This window comes from Esox lucius, chromosome 3 (assembly GCF_011004845.1).
Source record: "Esox lucius isolate fEsoLuc1 chromosome 3, fEsoLuc1.pri, whole genome shotgun sequence".
NCBI lineage: Eukaryota > Metazoa > Chordata > Actinopteri > Esociformes > Esocidae > Esox > Esox lucius.
Window position 1 is genome coordinate 29,976,646 of NC_047571.1, and position 17,447 is coordinate 29,994,092.

General features: G+C 42.9%; 3 protein-coding genes across 4 annotated transcripts; 1 reads left to right on the forward strand and 2 right to left on the reverse strand.

Moving 5' to 3' along the window:
• Positions 1–353: 353 nt before the first annotated feature.
• LOC105024942 (transmembrane protein 125-like) lies at positions 354–2,917 on the forward strand. The gene is made up of 2 exons (XM_020042600.2): positions 354–1,109; positions 1,237–2,917. The coding sequence occupies exons 1-2, from the start codon at positions 1,002–1,004 to the stop codon at positions 2,011–2,013; spliced, it is 885 nt and encodes a 294-aa protein (XP_019898159.2). The 5' UTR covers positions 354–1,001; the 3' UTR covers positions 2,014–2,917.
• A 100-nt stretch (positions 2,918–3,017) lies between these two features.
• On the reverse strand, positions 3,018–5,303 carry LOC105024634 (type III endosome membrane protein TEMP). The gene is made up of 3 exons (XM_010894687.3): positions 5,149–5,303; positions 4,305–4,453; positions 3,018–4,000 (listed from the first exon to the last, which is right to left on the reverse strand). Exons 2-3 carry the CDS (start codon positions 4,444–4,446, stop codon positions 3,576–3,578), a joined length of 567 nt encoding a protein of 188 aa, XP_010892989.1. The 5' UTR covers positions 4,447–4,453; positions 5,149–5,303; the 3' UTR covers positions 3,018–3,575.
• A 7,152-nt stretch (positions 5,304–12,455) lies between these two features.
• On the reverse strand, positions 12,456–17,069 carry LOC105024617 (protein shisa-like-2A). Of its 2 annotated transcripts, none has more exons than XM_010894667.4 (3): positions 16,470–17,069; positions 13,736–13,767; positions 12,456–12,835 (listed from the first exon to the last, which is right to left on the reverse strand). In XM_010894667.4, the coding sequence occupies exons 1-3, from the start codon at positions 16,649–16,651 to the stop codon at positions 12,642–12,644; spliced, it is 408 nt and encodes a 135-aa protein (XP_010892969.1). In that variant the 5' UTR covers positions 16,652–17,069; the 3' UTR covers positions 12,456–12,641. The 2 variants fall into 2 exon arrangements, with proteins under 2 accessions (XP_010892969.1, XP_010892976.1); XM_010894674.4 differs by having other exon boundaries at positions 13,708–13,767; positions 16,470–16,551.
• Positions 17,070–17,447: the final 378 nt, after the last annotated feature.

The following is a 17,447-nucleotide window of genomic DNA, read 5'->3' on the forward strand; positions in this document are numbered from 1 at the left end:
TGAAACCCTTCTGCAAGAGACGCCATATTCGTAATGACAGAGGGCATTATCTGGGGACGCGCACACACACACACACACACGTACATCAGGCATCTCTCCAGTCACTGGCTCCCCTGGTTGCCCCATTGTCTGCCTCTCCGTCTCACGGCTAAGCCCTGGTTGATGTCACCATTACCGCCCACCCGACATAATAAGCGCGTGTGTGTGTGTGTTTTAATGGGCGGGTGTGTTAATGGGTGAGCGTGTGGGCGTGTGTCCGTGCCCATACCGCCAGCGAGCCTGCGATGACGGCTGTGTCAGAACCCAGTCACATTAGTGGGTGTCGTGTTGCTGTCACCGAGCCCAGCTGTGAGTCAGAGGAACATTTACGAGTCCACCCCATTATCCACCGCTATCAGCAAGCACTCAGGACCGCTCGTCCTACAGTCGCTGTCCTTCACTGAGTCGCAAATCGCCGTGAGGCGCTGTGTCTGAGAGGAAGGGCGACACGGAGGGGAGGAAGAGATGAAGAGACGGTACACTGAGGAAGAGGAGCCTGTTGTCATCAACCCCTCAGGTCAACCACAAGGATCTCCCTGACGACCGAGAACCTCCATGTCTGTAAACAAACACGCCGTCTAAGCTGGAGCGGTAAAACACCAGAGAGACCTCTCCACTCTCAGCCACCACCTGAGGAACGATGAAGCGCACGACCATCTCAGCTAGCCCCAGGGGGCGTTGTGGAGAGTGTTTGTCCGTCATGACGGGTCACTGTCACTGACAGATGGGATGATTTAAGAGGCCCGAGGAGTGGGGCAGCAACATTTTTCACTGGTAAGTCTTCTACGCAAGACAGTGTTGCCAGTAGGATGCCGGCACCTCTACAATTAGACAGAACTGACCAGAGAACCCTGGAGAACCCTGGAGAACCCTGAGCATTGCTGATGTAAACCTTGGATGTTGATGAGGCGACCGAATCGAAAGATAACAAAGTAATATGGATGATACATTTTGCATGACTCATGAGCAAAAGCTCGGATCCAGACCAATGTGCAATAGAGATGCATGTTCTTATTAGTTATGTACCCTGTTTGAATCAACCGACTGAGCCATCTGGTACCAAAACGATGGTAGGTGCAACATTAGTACAGCTCACAGAATTCCTCAATGCAGACTACATGATATAGAATGAATGGTCTGACCCGAACTGGACCGGTGAATTCATTGGAACACATTGTTTTTATTCACATTTCTTAGTTCAGGTGTCTACCTGCTTCCGAGCTGGCTGGGTTGCCCCCACGCGGAGCTCCCCTGGCAGCCATGTCTGAGATGGAGGAGTTGTCCCCCGTGCCCTCGCGGCGCACCCCCCGCCGGAACCCCCGTGTCCTGCGCCTGGACCCGGTTTCGCAACACCGCCGCGTCTTGGAGGACCAGGTGGAGCTGTGGTGGTTCCACAAGCCACGGCGCTCCATGTTCTGCTACGGCCTGTCGGTGTGCCTCGTCCTGGGCCTGGGGATTGCCGGCGTCGGACTCCTCTCCACCACCACCAGCCTGTCCAGCGAGTGGCGGCTGGGCGTGGGCACCATGCTCTGCCTACTGGCCCTGGCGGTGCTGCTCAAGCAGCTCCTCAGCTCCGCCGTTCAGGACATGAACTGCGTTCACAGCCGGAGATGCGTGGAGCTGATGAAGAGTGGCGGGCGGGCGGACCCGGTGATCATCCTCGCCACCGGGATGGCGTTGGCGGTCTGCGGAGGCGTCTTGCTCTATGTTTCACTGACCAACGGGCACCACGGGCCAGGCCAGCGCCAGAGGGACATGTTCCTGGCTGGGTTGGCGCTACTTGGGGCCGGGAGCGCCACGGGCCTGGCGGTGGTCGGGTACTCACTGGCGCTGAGCCTCCAAGAGAGGAGAGAGCGAAGGATGTTGAGGAGGAGGCGCGTGGGAGGGCGGGGGTTACGGAACAGGGCGGTTATGGTGTTTACGGTCCCAGCGGTACAAATGACCTACTCCTCCAGTAGGGTAAGCCTGATCTGAGAGCTGACTCGGCTGGGTTCATTCGGCACCAAACGGACGACGACAGACTGGTACAGTGGGAGTCTTATCCAATGAGAAGCAATTTTTTCTGTTGCTCATTGGAAAACAACATAAATGTGTTTTCTGCAACAAGAAACAAAACCATTGCTCTCTAATATTATCAGTATTTCAAGATTGATTGAGCCTGGGACAAGAGCTACTCTGTGCACATCAAATATCTGCTGGGACTAGGGGGACCTAGTAGATGAAGACACTCGAGTGGCTGGGACAGGGAGGGAAGAATGCGAGAAGTATCATCAGTCTCCCTGGCGAGTAATGGAGCTGCCACTCCTACGGCGTCATCTCGTCGACTAATGCCCATATCAGACCGCGCAAACCGTGCCCACTGTGCCATCCAGTGCCAGCCCGGCCGGGACCCCCAGTGAGACTGGCCATTGTTTCTGTCAGAGGCCGTGCTATAGCTCTGCCGTATTAGATCAGACCCCAGTATGTGTGTGACGACGATAGGAGCCGACGTCGTCATAAACCCACTCACAGGGAGGAGATCCCAGCAAGTCACACGACTCCAGTTTCTCTGTGCTGCTGGTATTACAACCCAAAACACATTTTACTTTTTTAATTAACAGTCATGTGGAATTACAAGGCAATATACGATTACGATGTACATTTCGTACAGCCTCAGTCGTAGCAGGACTTGTTCTGAGTTGTCCCTATATGGAACCTGTAATATAGAATACGTTTTGTTTTTACAATATAATTAATATATAATATTATAATTAGTTAATATACTTTGTATGATTTAAGTGAAATGTTGAGTAAAAGTGAGAAAGTGAGGAAAAGGTTTTTGAAAATGAGAAGGTCCACAAGACTTCGCAGTTAGTAACAATAATGACGAAAAACTAAGAACATTATTAAGAATTCGTTGTTGTTTTTTCTACACATGCAATATTTTAACAACTTATTTACCAAGTAAAATAATAAAGTAATCAAATCAAAATGGTAAAAACATGCATTGTTTCTTTATCAAATATTTACGAAACAACATCAAATGTTTATAACATCGGCATAAACATGCTTCATGATTGGTCGCTGTCCTAAAATATTCTAGGCAACTGGTTAATTTTTAAAAGTATGATTATACCTTCTACAAAGAATCAAATGTGATGACCTTCTATCTCATAATATATATTTTAATTTCCCTAACAAAGATTTGTAAAGAATTACACGTATAGTGTTTATGAACGACTTTATGAATGTACTATAAACCTATCATGTGGGACCACGATCATATCTCAGTATCGTTGTTTTCCAGATACTGTCGTCTTGAATTCTAAGTGATATTTTCTTTCAAATATTCTTGTCTTTTTTATTATTACTTGAATCCGTCATGTCCACTTTCTTTTTTGGATAGTTTATTTGGTTTAATTGTACCACACGCCGCCAAAAAGAAAAGCTAAATTATTTGAATGCATACAAATATTATTTTATCCGGTCTTGACAGCATTTCAGTCACAGCAGTCAATCAGCCAACTGTAAACAATATTTTTCGACCAGTCTTCACATCAGTCAATGGTGAACTCGAGATCGTCGTCGCTGTCCTCCACCACCTCCCCCTCCACGCTCTCGTCATCGCGGCTCTCCGCCCTTGCCTTCTCGCTAGCCTGGATGTAGTTGTCCTCAATGAAGCCGTCGTCATCGTCGGTATCCTCCACTCCGTGGGTCCCATTGGCACCTCCGTACCCCCTGCCCTCCACCCCCCGCCCGGCGAAGGTGACCTCGTCGCGGCTGAACTGGCTGGCTGTGTCCCCATCAAGGAGCTGCGAGTGACGGTAGCGATACAAGTAGCGCTGGAAGACGCGGGACTTGACTGCCACCACAAGTAACACGGAGACAGCGAGGGCGGAGGCCAGTCCTGCGGCCATGCCGGCCCAAGTCTTGGTGCTACCATTCTCGTCTGTCTTGGAAACAGCGCCAGTGTAGTTGAGACCTGTAGGAGAATGGAGTACATTTTGTCCGGAGACTATAACTAGACTAGCGTACTACGTACTACTTGAAGTAAAATAGTGAGCCTGAACCAAGAGTAAGGCTCGTTTTGAAATGTCAATGTACTGTAAGCAATGTCATTGTGTTATGTCGAGGTACGTCATATAACAATCTCTAGCCGTTTATGGATCAGTAGTAACTATGTGAAAGAGTTTAAGCCAACACTCACTATGAGGTAAAGGTTCAGCAAATAAAATGCACGTATCGATCTTACTGACACACAATGATCAAAAATGAACACAACATACTTATTGATGTGGCAGGCTCGACCAGTAGTTTTCTTTGAAATTCTCGACTTTCTCCCAGGACATTTCCAAGAGGATGTGCACTTGTCATCAGTGCCACCCAGAAACAAAAGGCCACCATGGCATTGATGCCCAGATGTTCCATAATGGTCCTACAGAAATGACATGATTTCAGTGACTTGAGGAAGTGAAATAATTCACTCGCTCTACCTGTTGTAATACCTTCTGTGTTATAACTAAACGTCCTGTAACTGTCAAATAAAAATGGACCACAATGGCAACAAGTCTCTGGACTTCATTGTGCTTACATCCTGGATAGTTTGAGGTATGTGTATCTGTTGTTTGGTGTGTATATTAGAGAAAATACATTTTTGTATCCTGCTTTGACTGAATTGAGAAACATAAATAAAAATGTAACTATTGTGCATTACTGTACAATCCATAACCAGTATTTATTGTAAAGTATGCAGTGTAGCTCTTGATGAAACAAAATGAATGTTATAATATGAATCTCAAAATGGTGACCAAATAACCACCGGCATGATGGCACAGAACCAACCACGATCAGCCGAGGTAGACAGAAAAAAGTATGTGACAACCTCAAGTACTGTGGACATTATCTAGGGATTGCAACAACAACCAAAAACAAGATAACCAAAACACGTCCACAACAAATTCTAAATATGACATAGGGAATCTGAGGATCAGTGAGTGACGGCACATCAAATATTTTCTAGTTCAAAAACACAGTGATCACATGACCTACACATACAACACACATGATATGACTCGGTCAGAAACAGCATTTCCCTTTTTCTATGGGTTCTGAAAAATGACTTGTACATACCTGAAAGACAATGGCGTTGATAGAAGATAGTATCCAAGTGGATTACAAATAGAGGCCTTTCATTTGGGTATGTGACAGGAGTTTTTGGCTGCTTGCTTGGCTTTTAAATTGTCTTGAGTAAGGAAAGTTGTTGTGCTAAAGGTTAAAGGCAGTGCTATTGACTGTAGTCTTAAGAGAGAGTTAATAGATAACTATAACTGGGGTTGGCTTCTCATTCATTTCTTCATTCCTTTCTCTATTTTGGAATAGGTGAAATTATTAAATGAAGTGAAATGCAATATTTCTCTTGAAAAAGAACTTCAGGCTGAAATGCAATCAGTTTTTTAATAGTTTTTTAGCACCCATTTTCGTGATTTGTGATTAAGGTCCCGCTTCATAGCAACAACTCCCAGCAGACCCAGGACTGTTGACATTAAGGTATAAGTCTTTGAAGGACATCCAATGCCGTTCTGGTTCTGATCAAGCAGTTTGCTCAACCAGGAAGTCTATACCAGAAGGAATACACTCTCTGGTCATTTTCATTGATTGAGCTCACAGGCATAATGAGGCATATTAGATAACAGTGACACAACTGCTGCGCCATTCAAAAGCCCCTACAAAAACATACATATATCTAATGACTTAAACAGAATGAAGTAACAAAATCCCAAAATGACTAATTTATGCTAATAAAGTTACTCTGAACATATTTCACAAATCTTAACATCAACAATTAATCTAAATCTAACCTAGAATTGGTGTATCAAGTCAAAATAACCAACGCTCAGCACTGGACTTACCTAACACTTCAGCAATGGACTTACCTAACACTTCAGCACTGGACTTACCTAACACTTCAGCAATGGACTTAACTAACACTTCAGCAACGGATTTACCTAACACTTCAGCAATGGACTTACCTAACACTTCAGCAATGGACTTAACTAACACTTCAGCAACGGACTTACCTAACACTTCAGCAATGGACTTACCTAACACTTCAGCAATGGACTTAACTAACACTTCAGCAATGGACTTACCTAACACTTCAGCAATGGACTTACCTAACACTTCAGCAACGGACTTAACTAACACTTCAGCAATGGACTTACCTAACACTTCAGCAATGGACTTACCTAACACTTCAGCAACGGACTTAACTAACACTTCAGCAACGGACTAATTGTGGTTGACATCTGAGAACAGCCAACATTCACAGCCAACACTGTGCGAAACGGTGAAATACCTTTTCAAGACTAGGATTAACTAGGAATGTTTCAGGGTAAAGAAAAAAGAAAAAAAACATTTAGTTGGTGTGTTTGTGTTGATGTGTTTCTGTAAGAATTTAGGTCTACCACTGAACAAGTACCTGGGCAGAGATCTATAGCCTCCATCCACATATAGGGAGCGTTAGACTTTCCATTAGACAGCTCTGAAAATAAGTGGATTACTCACCAAAACAAGTTTCAATGAGCAGGACATGTAGAGCTATCTAATGGGAAGCCGAAAGCTACCTTCCTGTGCTAAGAGGCTCTCTGCCTCTCAGCAGATTCTGGTTCAGTAAAGAGGAGGCCCTATCAAAGCAGCGCTTGCCTTTTCTCTGTCAGTCACTACATTCTGGATCAGTACAGTACAAAGGCCATGAAGGTTTGATCAGTTCCCAGTGTGTTAAGGGCTTCCTGCTTGTCTTCAGGTTTAATGTGTGTGGGGCGATGACATGGAAAATTTAAAATCACACAATGTAGCCAGTCTGGATAATTCCCAAGAGGTTTTACATGTGGCAGCTAATGATCCAAGGTAATTACTGAGAAAATTACTGTCCCCAGAAAAAAAATTCTGTCAGACGGGCGCACAATTTATTAAAACGCAGCCGTTTAACTGTCCTCTTATCTGACCTGTGATGTGGCAGACTTCTTAACATGCTAATAAGCGCTTAGCGCACTTCAGCACAACCAGCATCTAATAGGACTGTCTTATTTGTGTGCCAGTGTTCACATTTGGGCGCGTGCAGCCACATGCCAGGGGTCTCTGTGAGCTTTTCACAGCGTTGAAAACTGCGAGTTAGGGATATCGGTGAAAAGCTTGGGATATCTTGGTCTGTATATACAGTGATGTGAATACCTTTTTTGACATATTACCATTTCCAAGCTCTCGTACGACGCTGTGTACTACTCGCTTCACAGAACAGAGCAAACGGTATCTAACCAGGAATATAAAGAGGTGTGGGAGGCCCCAATGAATAAAAGGGCATCACTGGATTTTGCAGCACCGTGCCATACACTGTGGACAGCGCCTGGCTGGAGACATTTTCCTCCTACAGCAGGACAGTGATCCAAAATATAACTCCAAAGTACTTAGGGAAGCAGTGAGCTGATATGCTGTCTGTATTGGAGTGGCCAGCACAGTCACTGGATCTCAACCCTATTGAGCTGTTGTGGGAGCAGCTTGACCGTACGCTACGTCAGAAGTGCCCATCAAGCCAATCCGACTTGTGGGAGGAGCTTCAGGAAGCGTGTAGTGAAATCTCTTCAGATTACCTCAACAAACTGACAACTAGAATACCAAAGGTCTGCAAGGCTGTAACTGCTGCGAACGGAGGATTCTTTGGTGCGAGTGAAGCAAGTGTGTAGAAAGGAGAGGCGTAAAGGACGACAGCGAACGATTAACTTTCTTACTTTATATCGATAGTTTTAAGAGCGAAACGCAAACCGCACGGCTGAACACAGACAGACAGTAATCTGTGAGGTGCGGGTGTGAAACATACATACATACATACAGACAACATAATCATTGATGGGAAACAGGCACGTCCTCTGGATGGGCTCTCAGACGGAGGCTCTCAGTCCTCTGGATGGGTTCGACAGGAAGAGGAGTCACCATGCCACGCAGAGCTTGAAGGACACGATTATTATTTCACTTGAAAATCATTATTTCTAACCGTGTCAATGTCTATATTTCCTAATAATTTTACTATAATTCTGATCAAAACAATATTTCACGTTTCTTCATGGAAAACAAGAACATTGTGAGCACAGACTTTTGAACGTTTGTGTGTATGTACATGAGGTTTTTCAATTTCATGTGAACTGGCACACTTTTCTAGAAACTGTGTTTTGCTGGTGTGTAGATGAAGACAATTTATTATTAGTTTAATCAATTATAAATTCAGATCAAAACATCGGTAATAGTAAGTCCATTTTAATAATTGAATTTGCCATTAGTAAAGGAAATGTTAGAATGATGAAAAGAGAGCTCAGGAGCTCAGGTGGAGTCATTTTAGATATTTTTTGAACAAGCAGATGGGCTTGTCAGTGGGTAATCAGTTTGGAAAAACAGATATGTGTCATTGAAATACCTTGAAAATACCTCTGACTCAATGAATTAACAGTCTTTCAGCTTATCAATGCTTTTTGTTCACCTTCCATGGAGCATTAATGCATAGTGCTGAAGGGCAAATTGATTTTGTGCTTCATTAACTGGTATCAGATAGGGACTAAATAACTATTGTATGTTAGCCTGCAGGCTTCAATGGTCCATACAACATGCAGCCCTCTAAAATTGATTTAGTTTTTAATAAACTTGTTGGTTTAAAAGATCCTGGTTGCAAATGTGTTGAAAGAAGTGGTATTTGTGTATAGCTCAATCAATAGAGCACACTGCTGGGCATCTCTCTGGGTAAGGACACCACATTTTAAATGACTAAAATGTAATTGCATTAGTGAACAGTTTATGAAAGCACTGAGGCAGCTGAGGGGCTTGTGTTACATGATTAATCTACCACAGCTTAAGACTACATCTCGACACAGCCTCATAATCCACTCTTCTGTGCCTTCCTGCCTAATTACTTTCAGCAGGGTTTGTTCCCAATGCTTTATGTAGGACTATTCAAACTCATCGGACCCTATAATCAAACAAAACTCTAAATCCACTTGTTTCTTTGTTTTGGTTTCTTAACTAAATTATAAAAAAACAAGTAACACTCTGATTAAAACTCTGCATGCGGAACGGGGCGAAGCGGTCAGTCCCAGAGTACGATATCTTTGGTGTGGTTTTCCATACACAGCTACATGGAGCCCATTGCGAGTGATTCTTCAGCATTAGATCATTGACGTCCAGTGACATTTGAGCGGAGGATCTACGGTGGTCATATGAGACCTGGTTCATTTCAACACATGCGGCAAATATTGATCCAATGTTCTAGGGATGAAAAACTATGGACAAAGAGTTTTGGGAGAGAGAGCATCCCTGAGTCAAGGCACAGGCTGAGATTCGAGGAAACTGTAGGCGTTTGTATTCAATACTGTTTATTCTATTAGTATATATTTTTTTCATTTAACTGTCTTCATGGGGTCATCTGCTCACCACATGTAAATGTTGCTTTCAAATTAAAGGTTGTTTCTCTGGGAGAATATGCAGTGATCTGTGTTTGTATAGTTACGATGTGCTAATGATGTTTAGGAATAGCTCAATGTTTCATTTCTAATCCACAAATGTTTCTAATCCTTATGTATGGGTATGGACAGACACAAAACCCGAACATTTTTATTTCTTGTAGCATAGTCTACACTATGCATGTAGAGTAGGCTACATTTTGCATGATCAGTCATGAAGTATGTGAATTAAAACAGAGACCCTTGTAACCTGACACCCATTAATTACCAAGTACCTTCTGAAATGATTTCCCCCGTTTCCAAACCATTGTCATTTTCGTCTCCCGCTAATGTTCATAGACAGGCCCGCAATAAGTCAGGGAAAGAAGAGAGGAATGTCCCTGTGTGGCTGGTCGGAAACGTTGAGCGTGTCCCAGCTACATGTAATTAAAATGGCCATCTTGTTAATGTCAGAAACAGAACGAGCGTGTGGCTCAGATCACACTCCAGTGAAATTGGTACCTTGTTAGTGGCTTTCCAATATAATCCCTTCAACAAGATGTCTGACTGGAGACTGGAGAATCTGTAAGCGTTGTGTCGGTTTCCTGTCACTGTCAAGGGCCACCTGTACACCCCCCCCCCCCCAAACACCACAAAGAAAAATAACTAGCTCTTTGGTTATTTTTAGAAACACTGGGCAGTTACTTTAAAATAATGAAGACATCAGCCAATGAACCGCTACACTTAGAATATAATTAGGCTTGGAGAGCGGATGTGCCCTGTCAGGCAATGAAAGTTCACAGAGGCAGGCAAAGGTAAACCTACGTCTTAGGAAACAAAGACACCTGCATTCTCACATTCACATTATTCAACTAGCTTCATTTACCAGTGACAAATAGTAAATAACGGTATGCTCAGAATACTTCCATAATAAATTCACATACTTTACCCCTAAATTAGGCTATTGTAAGAATGAGGGGGTATTGGAAACCCCAAAATCATGATCTTAACAGGTGACAGAATTACAGAAAACTATTCAACTTAATCACTACCACTCAATGAGTTAAACTAAGTAATAAAGGGCACAAGCCAGGGCTACTGTCTTCCCTTCAACGGTCATGATATTATGTTCAGCACATAACGGTTTTCTTCCTGTCACCCGCTGGAAAGACTGGGAAAACGTCTCACTCCCCTTTCTCAGCCTTCTGCTGGTCTTTCTCTCGAATGTCTCTCTTTCTTCAGTTAATTTAACATGTGCTGGCTCTTACTCACACACAACACCTACACTCCTTTCATTTACTGTAGCCGACATCTTTACCCAATGAGCACTTGCCTAGCAGATGTCCCTGGATGGTCGGAAGTAGTGGAATTCTGGTCAGGGACCAGAAAGAATATTTCCTATTTCCCCATGCCCTAACCCTAAACCCAACCCTAATCCTAGACCCAACCATAATCCAAACCCTAAACCCAACCCTAATCCTAACCCTAAACCCAACCCTAATCCTAACCCTAGACCCAACCCTAATCCTAACCCTAAACCCAACCCTAATCCTAACCCTAGACCCAACCCTAATCCTAACCCTAATCCTATCCCTAATCCTAACCCTAAACTCAACCCTAATCCTAACCCTAGACCCAACCCTAGACCCAACCCTAATCCTAACCCTAAACCCAACCCTAATCCTAACCCTAGACCCAACCCTAATCCTAACCCTAGACCCAACCCTAATCCTAACCCACTGCTAGACACAATTTTTTTTCTGTTTCCCTAAATAACTATAAGCGATTAGAGTTGTAACAGAGATAATTAGGGATCACAGCATTTTTATTTCTTAGTGGTAGAGTTCAGCCAATTACGTCATTGTTTCACTGAGCCCACTGTCTGATCTAAATGGATCCATTAGACTCCACAATATTCCTGATGGCCAGGTTGGCTATTTCTCTGGCTTTATACAGCCTGATTTCCTTGCCAAATTCTGTTCCCACTCTCGAATATGGGTTTTTAACTGTGCGGGTGCAGTACTAGTTCTTACGGATTCTCTTGACCTCGCTAACAATCTAGTCTTTTTGACATTGTGATACAATGCCTCCTAATAATAAAAAATCGCTTTGCAATCACCATGAAATTGCTGTGAATTCTGTATACTGATTGCCCGTATATCTACCAGTGAAATGCAGAATTTCTTTGGGGTCATGTAAGAAAAATTCACAATTTTGATGGCAAATATGATATGTTATTTTATGTCTAAACTTAACGTACTCCTAATGTTTAACTCAGACTTAACATCTAAACCTAAACCTAACCCCAACTCTGACACTAACCACAGTTGTAGGTTTACACACAACCTAACCATTGACAGTTGAATCATTCAACAGACACTCTAATCCAGAGCGATTTACAATAAATGCATATAAGCTAAGGGGAGCACAGGACTCAGTAGTAGTAAGTACACTCTACTGCTTTAGTTATTGGTACAAGTCAGTGCTGATTGGACACCCGGCATCCCTTATGCAAATCAACACAAACCTCTGTAAATTCCGCTGCTCTGTTTTGCATGTTTATGGTGGGTAATTTCACAGGGAGGCAGTCTACCATTGTAACCTCACCAGAACATAGCGGACATGTTAAAACCTGGCCAATCTTCATGACGATCAACAGAACTCCTACTGTATTAAAACTACTACTACTTAAACTACTGCATGGTAATTATATAGTCGTTTGGGTCCATTCAAAAATCAAACGCTATGTGGATACTGAGAGTGTGAAATCAGCCATCATTTACATAATGCACTGTATCAGGTGTACTTTGGACTTAATGCTTTTAAAAAATATATATCTGTACTTGGCACTTTTCAGTGTGTAATTTTACATTGTCCTCGTTAAGGGTTTGCAAATTCAAATGACTAATTACTGTTTGAATAACCTGGAACCCATCACATACTAATGAATCAGTGGCAAACATTTTTGTCATGTTTTATTATAGTCAGGTTTGTACATGGAGAGCAATCAGCTGCCATTAACACGTTTATGCATGCACAGTTCTTTGTGCAATTAACAGGTGGGTACGGATCTTCAGGGTGACACATTCCTACACATCCATTTCAGACCACGTCGGATATCCGATCCGTCCCTTTCAAGTGCCCCTATGAAGGCCCCTCCATGTCCACAGCGGTGACGTTGGCCACAAAGCACTTCTGGAACAATCTGTCAGGGTCAGACGGCCGGTGGTCACAGTCCAGCTTCTTGCTCAGGAAGTGCTTCCTCAATCCATGGGGACCGCTGGCCGGAGGCGTGCTGGAATGACCGCTGGGTCCCTCACTGGGAACAGGATTCATTCCTGTTGTGGGGAATTCAAACACACACTCGCATAGGAAACAAACTAAGGAGAAACAACTAACCAATCACAAAACAGAACCCACTCGGAAAGAGCAAAAGAGTAAGAACGAGAGTCACTTGGAAACAAAGCACAAAACAGGGGGTGAAAGGCAGAGAGGCCACATCTGGAGCGGAGCGCCCAACACCAAACAGGGATAGAGGAGACACATCGACAGCCGATGTTCGCCAGCGGTACACAGAGGCCTTAGTGTAAGTGAAGCATTTAGGTCAAGCCCACGTCCACCTATGACCAGATGTGTTGGTTGGACATAGGGCCATTTCTAGGCATAAGCGACACAAGCGGAGAGAGGGGGCCCCAAAAGGCGAGAGCCGACACTGGTTGGACACACTGTATTAATGGTGTTTTCATGTGCCTTAATTGTACAGCAAAAAAAAGCATTTTGACTTGATTGTCCCAATTCTTAAGGAGGGCATATTTTTATACATGCCACAGAGCATGATGGGATGTTAAATACTTAATACTGTATCATGCAGGACACCTGTATGGAAGCATCTGAATGCATTATGTGCCTCCACTCATTTATTCAAGCTTTTTAATTCATTACCCAGTCTGTATGACTGCATTCATAAGTGTGCAACCAATGTAGATTACATACAAAAACAATGGTAGCTCATCTTGGTGTTTGTTCTAAGTATCAAGTTTTAAAAATGTCGAATATGTACTTTGTCAAATACACATAAAAGCTGCTTCTGTGACAGAAAATGTCCTGCAGCTCCTAAACAATTCACTCCGCTGGCTAAAGTATCAGATAGGTAATGCAGTAACTCGGAATTAATGAAGCAATTTGTAACAAAACACAGGATAATATTCACCTCTTACAGCAGAATAGATGTCACCAACCTGGTTCTCGGAGCGGCAGGCCGTTGTCAAGGCTACAGGGTTTAGTGACAAAGAAGAGGTAGCAGAGGACAAAAACGGTGATGAGGAAGGCCAGGAGGACTATGGCTGCCACGGACAGGCCTATCAGCGCCCCCACACTGACCCACAGAGAGAGGCAAGGGGAGGTGAAAGAGCACGGAGAGGAGGGGGAGAAACAGACATGAGGAGAGAAGGTTGTCAGGAAAGAGGGACAGGAGAGAAAGACAATGGGAGATCGAAGAGGACAGAGTGAATTTACAGAGAACGAACAAAGAAGTACAGCGAACGTTAGATATTTTGGATAAGAAGCTGAGAAGGAAAATCAGTAGAAAGGGAGGAAAATGGGGGGACAACGAGGCATTCTTCTAAAAACACAAATCGTTCTCATCAGTACTCCCCTGCAACATTTCCCAAGGTCCGTAGATTCAACAGCCTAACTTTACATTGTTTTCTGTAGCCAAATCATTTTGGTCTCTGCAACATTATCGTGAATGTATTCAACCTTGGTTTGTGTTAGAAAACACTCATCCACTTGGTAATGTCACTCAAAATATTAAAATAAATGTTAAAATAGTTGTAACGCTACTTCCTTAACTGATTGAATGATGGAGCTCAGATGCTGCATTCAGTTTTCAAGGCACTACTGATTTTTGTTTACATGCTTATGTCAAATGAACAATGTGATGTGACTGAGTGACGTTTCCTTCTTCAGACCTCTAACAACCTCCAGTGGATTTGTTGGCTTGAAGAAAGTGGCGTTTTCGGACAGTGGGCAGAATCAAAATGCTCCCGTCCTTCGAGGGACACACATCCCGTCCTTCTGCTCCTGTTTACGCCCACCTCATATCTGTAATGTCTACTGTGTAAATACTTTCATTATTACCTCATCCATGGCTAACAATAACACTGTGAAGGCCATTTATGTTTATTTCGGTGATTTAAAACAATATTTCAGGAATATTATTACATATTTCTGAATAAAAACCAAAGGTCCTGTAATAGGCCAATTAAAACTGAAATGACGCATTTTAGAGACTTAATACTTTGGTCCATTTCATCTTACCGACACTGTGAGTTATTTGAAGAAAGTGTGCGAGGGTGCCAAAACCTTCTGGGAATTACTGTAAATGATTTTGTGACACATTGTCACCTTTGCCCCTTTGCCCAAGCAAATCCTTACAGTCCCCCACTAACCGTCCAGAAAGAAATAACTGACCCATTACCTTCATAATAGTTTCACTTAATAAATTAGCCTGTATTACTGTTACATAATTGATGTAGTCCACCAACAGAAACTATAGGCTCCACAGAACAAGTGTGGGGGTACTGTCTCTACTGTTATAATGACAATGGAGGATTATTCATCATGATCCGTTACACCTCAAGGCACAACAAGCTGAATGACACTAACAAGTGTTTTCGTTCCTCAAACATGCTTACAACATTGTGCAAAAATCTCAGAAAACCCAGAGCCATGTGGATAAAAGAGCAAGAGTAAGGAGATTAAAATGAGACTTTAAATGCTTTTACTACATGTTCTCTATCTTTGGTATCCTCATAAAACACACATAATGTGTTTACAACATTTTAAGTTGGATTTCTTCTTGATGCAGTATATTATTTTCATCATATAATAATGAGCAACAATCTGGTGGAAGTCTGACAAAATAGTTTCAAGCTCTCTGGGCAGTAACTGGTTTCTTGCTCACAAAAACCCAATATATCATAACAATATAAGGTAATTGATACCTTGTATTATAGCGAGGCCATCTGAAGCTAGAACACACAGTGGAAGACCCAAACCTCTGCCTGAAACTGCTACCTTTTCGTAACTTTCAGGTAGGAAACGGTTACTGAAAGTCACTTCCTTGAAGGACAGAAATAAATCCAATGAGGTGCTTGCTTAGCATTTGGCAATCAGATTGCAACGAAGACTAAGCTTCGACTGTGAGAAACAGTCCCACGTGAAATGGCCTTGTAGGGCATGTTTCAGCTAAGAAAGCATTGTTTCAGAAAGGCAACAAACAGAAGATATTCCAGTATGTGAAAGAACATAAAGCATGGAGAGACACCCAGTGGCAGAAAGGCCCATATGGAGTTGTGAGAGCAAATTTTGTTGCAGACCGATGATGTCTGTCTGCAGCCTTCCACCCTTTCATGGTCTAGGGCTGCATTTCAGACAACATTGTAGTGGGATTGCTCATAATCAGTGGAATTCCTGTGTTGTTATTCCATACTAATAACAAATAATAGACACAAATGTCATCCTTACACATGAAATACTTCTGCCATGAATGCCTACTTCCCCGTTTTGAGAACATTTTGGGGAAAGTTCAAAGATTTCTTTCAAATCAGGTACTGTGGTAATCGTATGTATTAGCAAGTGATCACCACAAAAAGGCAGCATGCCGAAAATCAATTGTATTTTAATTGTCAAATAATGTCTAAATAGGGCTGGGGTAATGTCTGTGTTGAGTTGCAGCTTGGGGCCTGATTATATACTTGTAAAATGTGGTTTTTGACAGTTGGCGATGGATTAATCTCGCTACCGAACTGCTGGAGATCCCTGATCCGCATTCTATCATGCATGTGCCGTTTTCAATGGATAACACCAACTTTATTCTCATATTTTTGAAGTCTCAAAGATTCAGTAGGGCAGGCTTAAGAGATTAGACAGACACACGATCGCCACTATCTCGCCTCACAGTCAACTTACCTGAGCCACCACATGTATCCATACTTGTAGGGGAAAAAACTGTTAGGGTCATCACAGCAATACTTGATGTCGTTAAATCCGCAGCAGAATAATGCCTGAGCATCGCTTCCCGCTTTAGGGCACGAAAATCCATTCACAAACACGTTCTCTGCACTGTAGTAGCTCGTGCAATCCGCAGTCATGTTGTTAAAAATAACGTTAGAGGTGAAGACACGACTTCCCCAGCCGTTTCATGGCAGTCGCGCAAAAAGTGTTCACGCTCATATGATACATATTCCGCGAATGGTTCTGGTGCCCCACAAGCATTTCTGGAGCCACTCCTCTCTCTCTGCCACTCACCTGACAATATTCATTATTTTTTGTCACACATTTATCAAAGATGACCGTAGTTTTGGTTAATTTAACGCTCGAATTTTAGAGGCTGATTTTAAGTGATCTACAATGACAGCATTGATAAAAAGCAGATTTCAAACGACTAATGTTTAATTATCTGGAAATGTAAGTACTAAATGGGTCAGTGACAACCGTTTTAATTGCCTCCGTTTTGTGCAGGCCATATCTTTCATCATTTAATAACTTTCATAATGTTCTGACAGCCTATTTACAATCCACGTGTACAATCCATGTTTTGAAAGGGAACAAAACAAAGGGTGCTTATTATAACTGGGAAGTTGTTTCAAAAACAGCTTGATTAATAACGTATTTTCTTTCTTCTGTAGTCGATAAGGTGTTACATTGCTTCGACCCTGCCACCACAGTTCTTGGATAGCTGCGAATAAGCCCAGTATTTAGCAGGCATGCGTAATTAAACCGCAAAGAGAAATAACGAAGAGTTTTATTTAAAGAGCCGCTGGCGCCTTTCTCAGGGTGAAATTCTACACGGTGCAGGTTTTTAAATAGTCATCTAATCATTTTTCATTGTTTAAAGAAACAGATGTCCTGGCTGGTGATTTAAATGTCGATTTGAAATAGCTGCAT

Coding starts and splice junctions, on each gene's coding strand:
- LOC105024634 (XM_010894687.3), bottom strand. CDS start 4,446: ATGGAACATCTGGGCATCAATGCCATGGTGGCCTTTTGTTTCTGGGTG. Junction 4,001..4,304: donor CGAGCCTGCCACATCAATAA/GTATGTTGTGTT, acceptor ATTCTCCTACAG/GTCTCAACTACACTGGCGCT.
- LOC105024942 (XM_020042600.2), top strand. CDS start 1,002: ATGAGCAAAAGCTCGGATCCAGACCAATGTGCAATAGAGATGCATGTT. Junction 1,110..1,236: donor CATCTGGTACCAAAACGATG/GTAGGTGCAACA, acceptor CACATTTCTTAG/TTCAGGTGTCTACCTGCTTC.
- LOC105024617 (XM_010894667.4), bottom strand. CDS start 16,651: ATGACTGCGGATTGCACGAGCTACTACAGTGCAGAGAACGTGTTTGTG. Junction 13,768..16,469: donor GGATACATGTGGTGGCTCAG/GTAAGTTGACTG, acceptor TAAACCCTGTAG/CCTTGACAACGGCCTGCCGC. Junction 12,836..13,735: donor CCTGCCGCTCCGAGAACCAG/GTTGGTGACATC, acceptor TCCCCACAACAG/GAATGAATCCTGTTCCCAGT.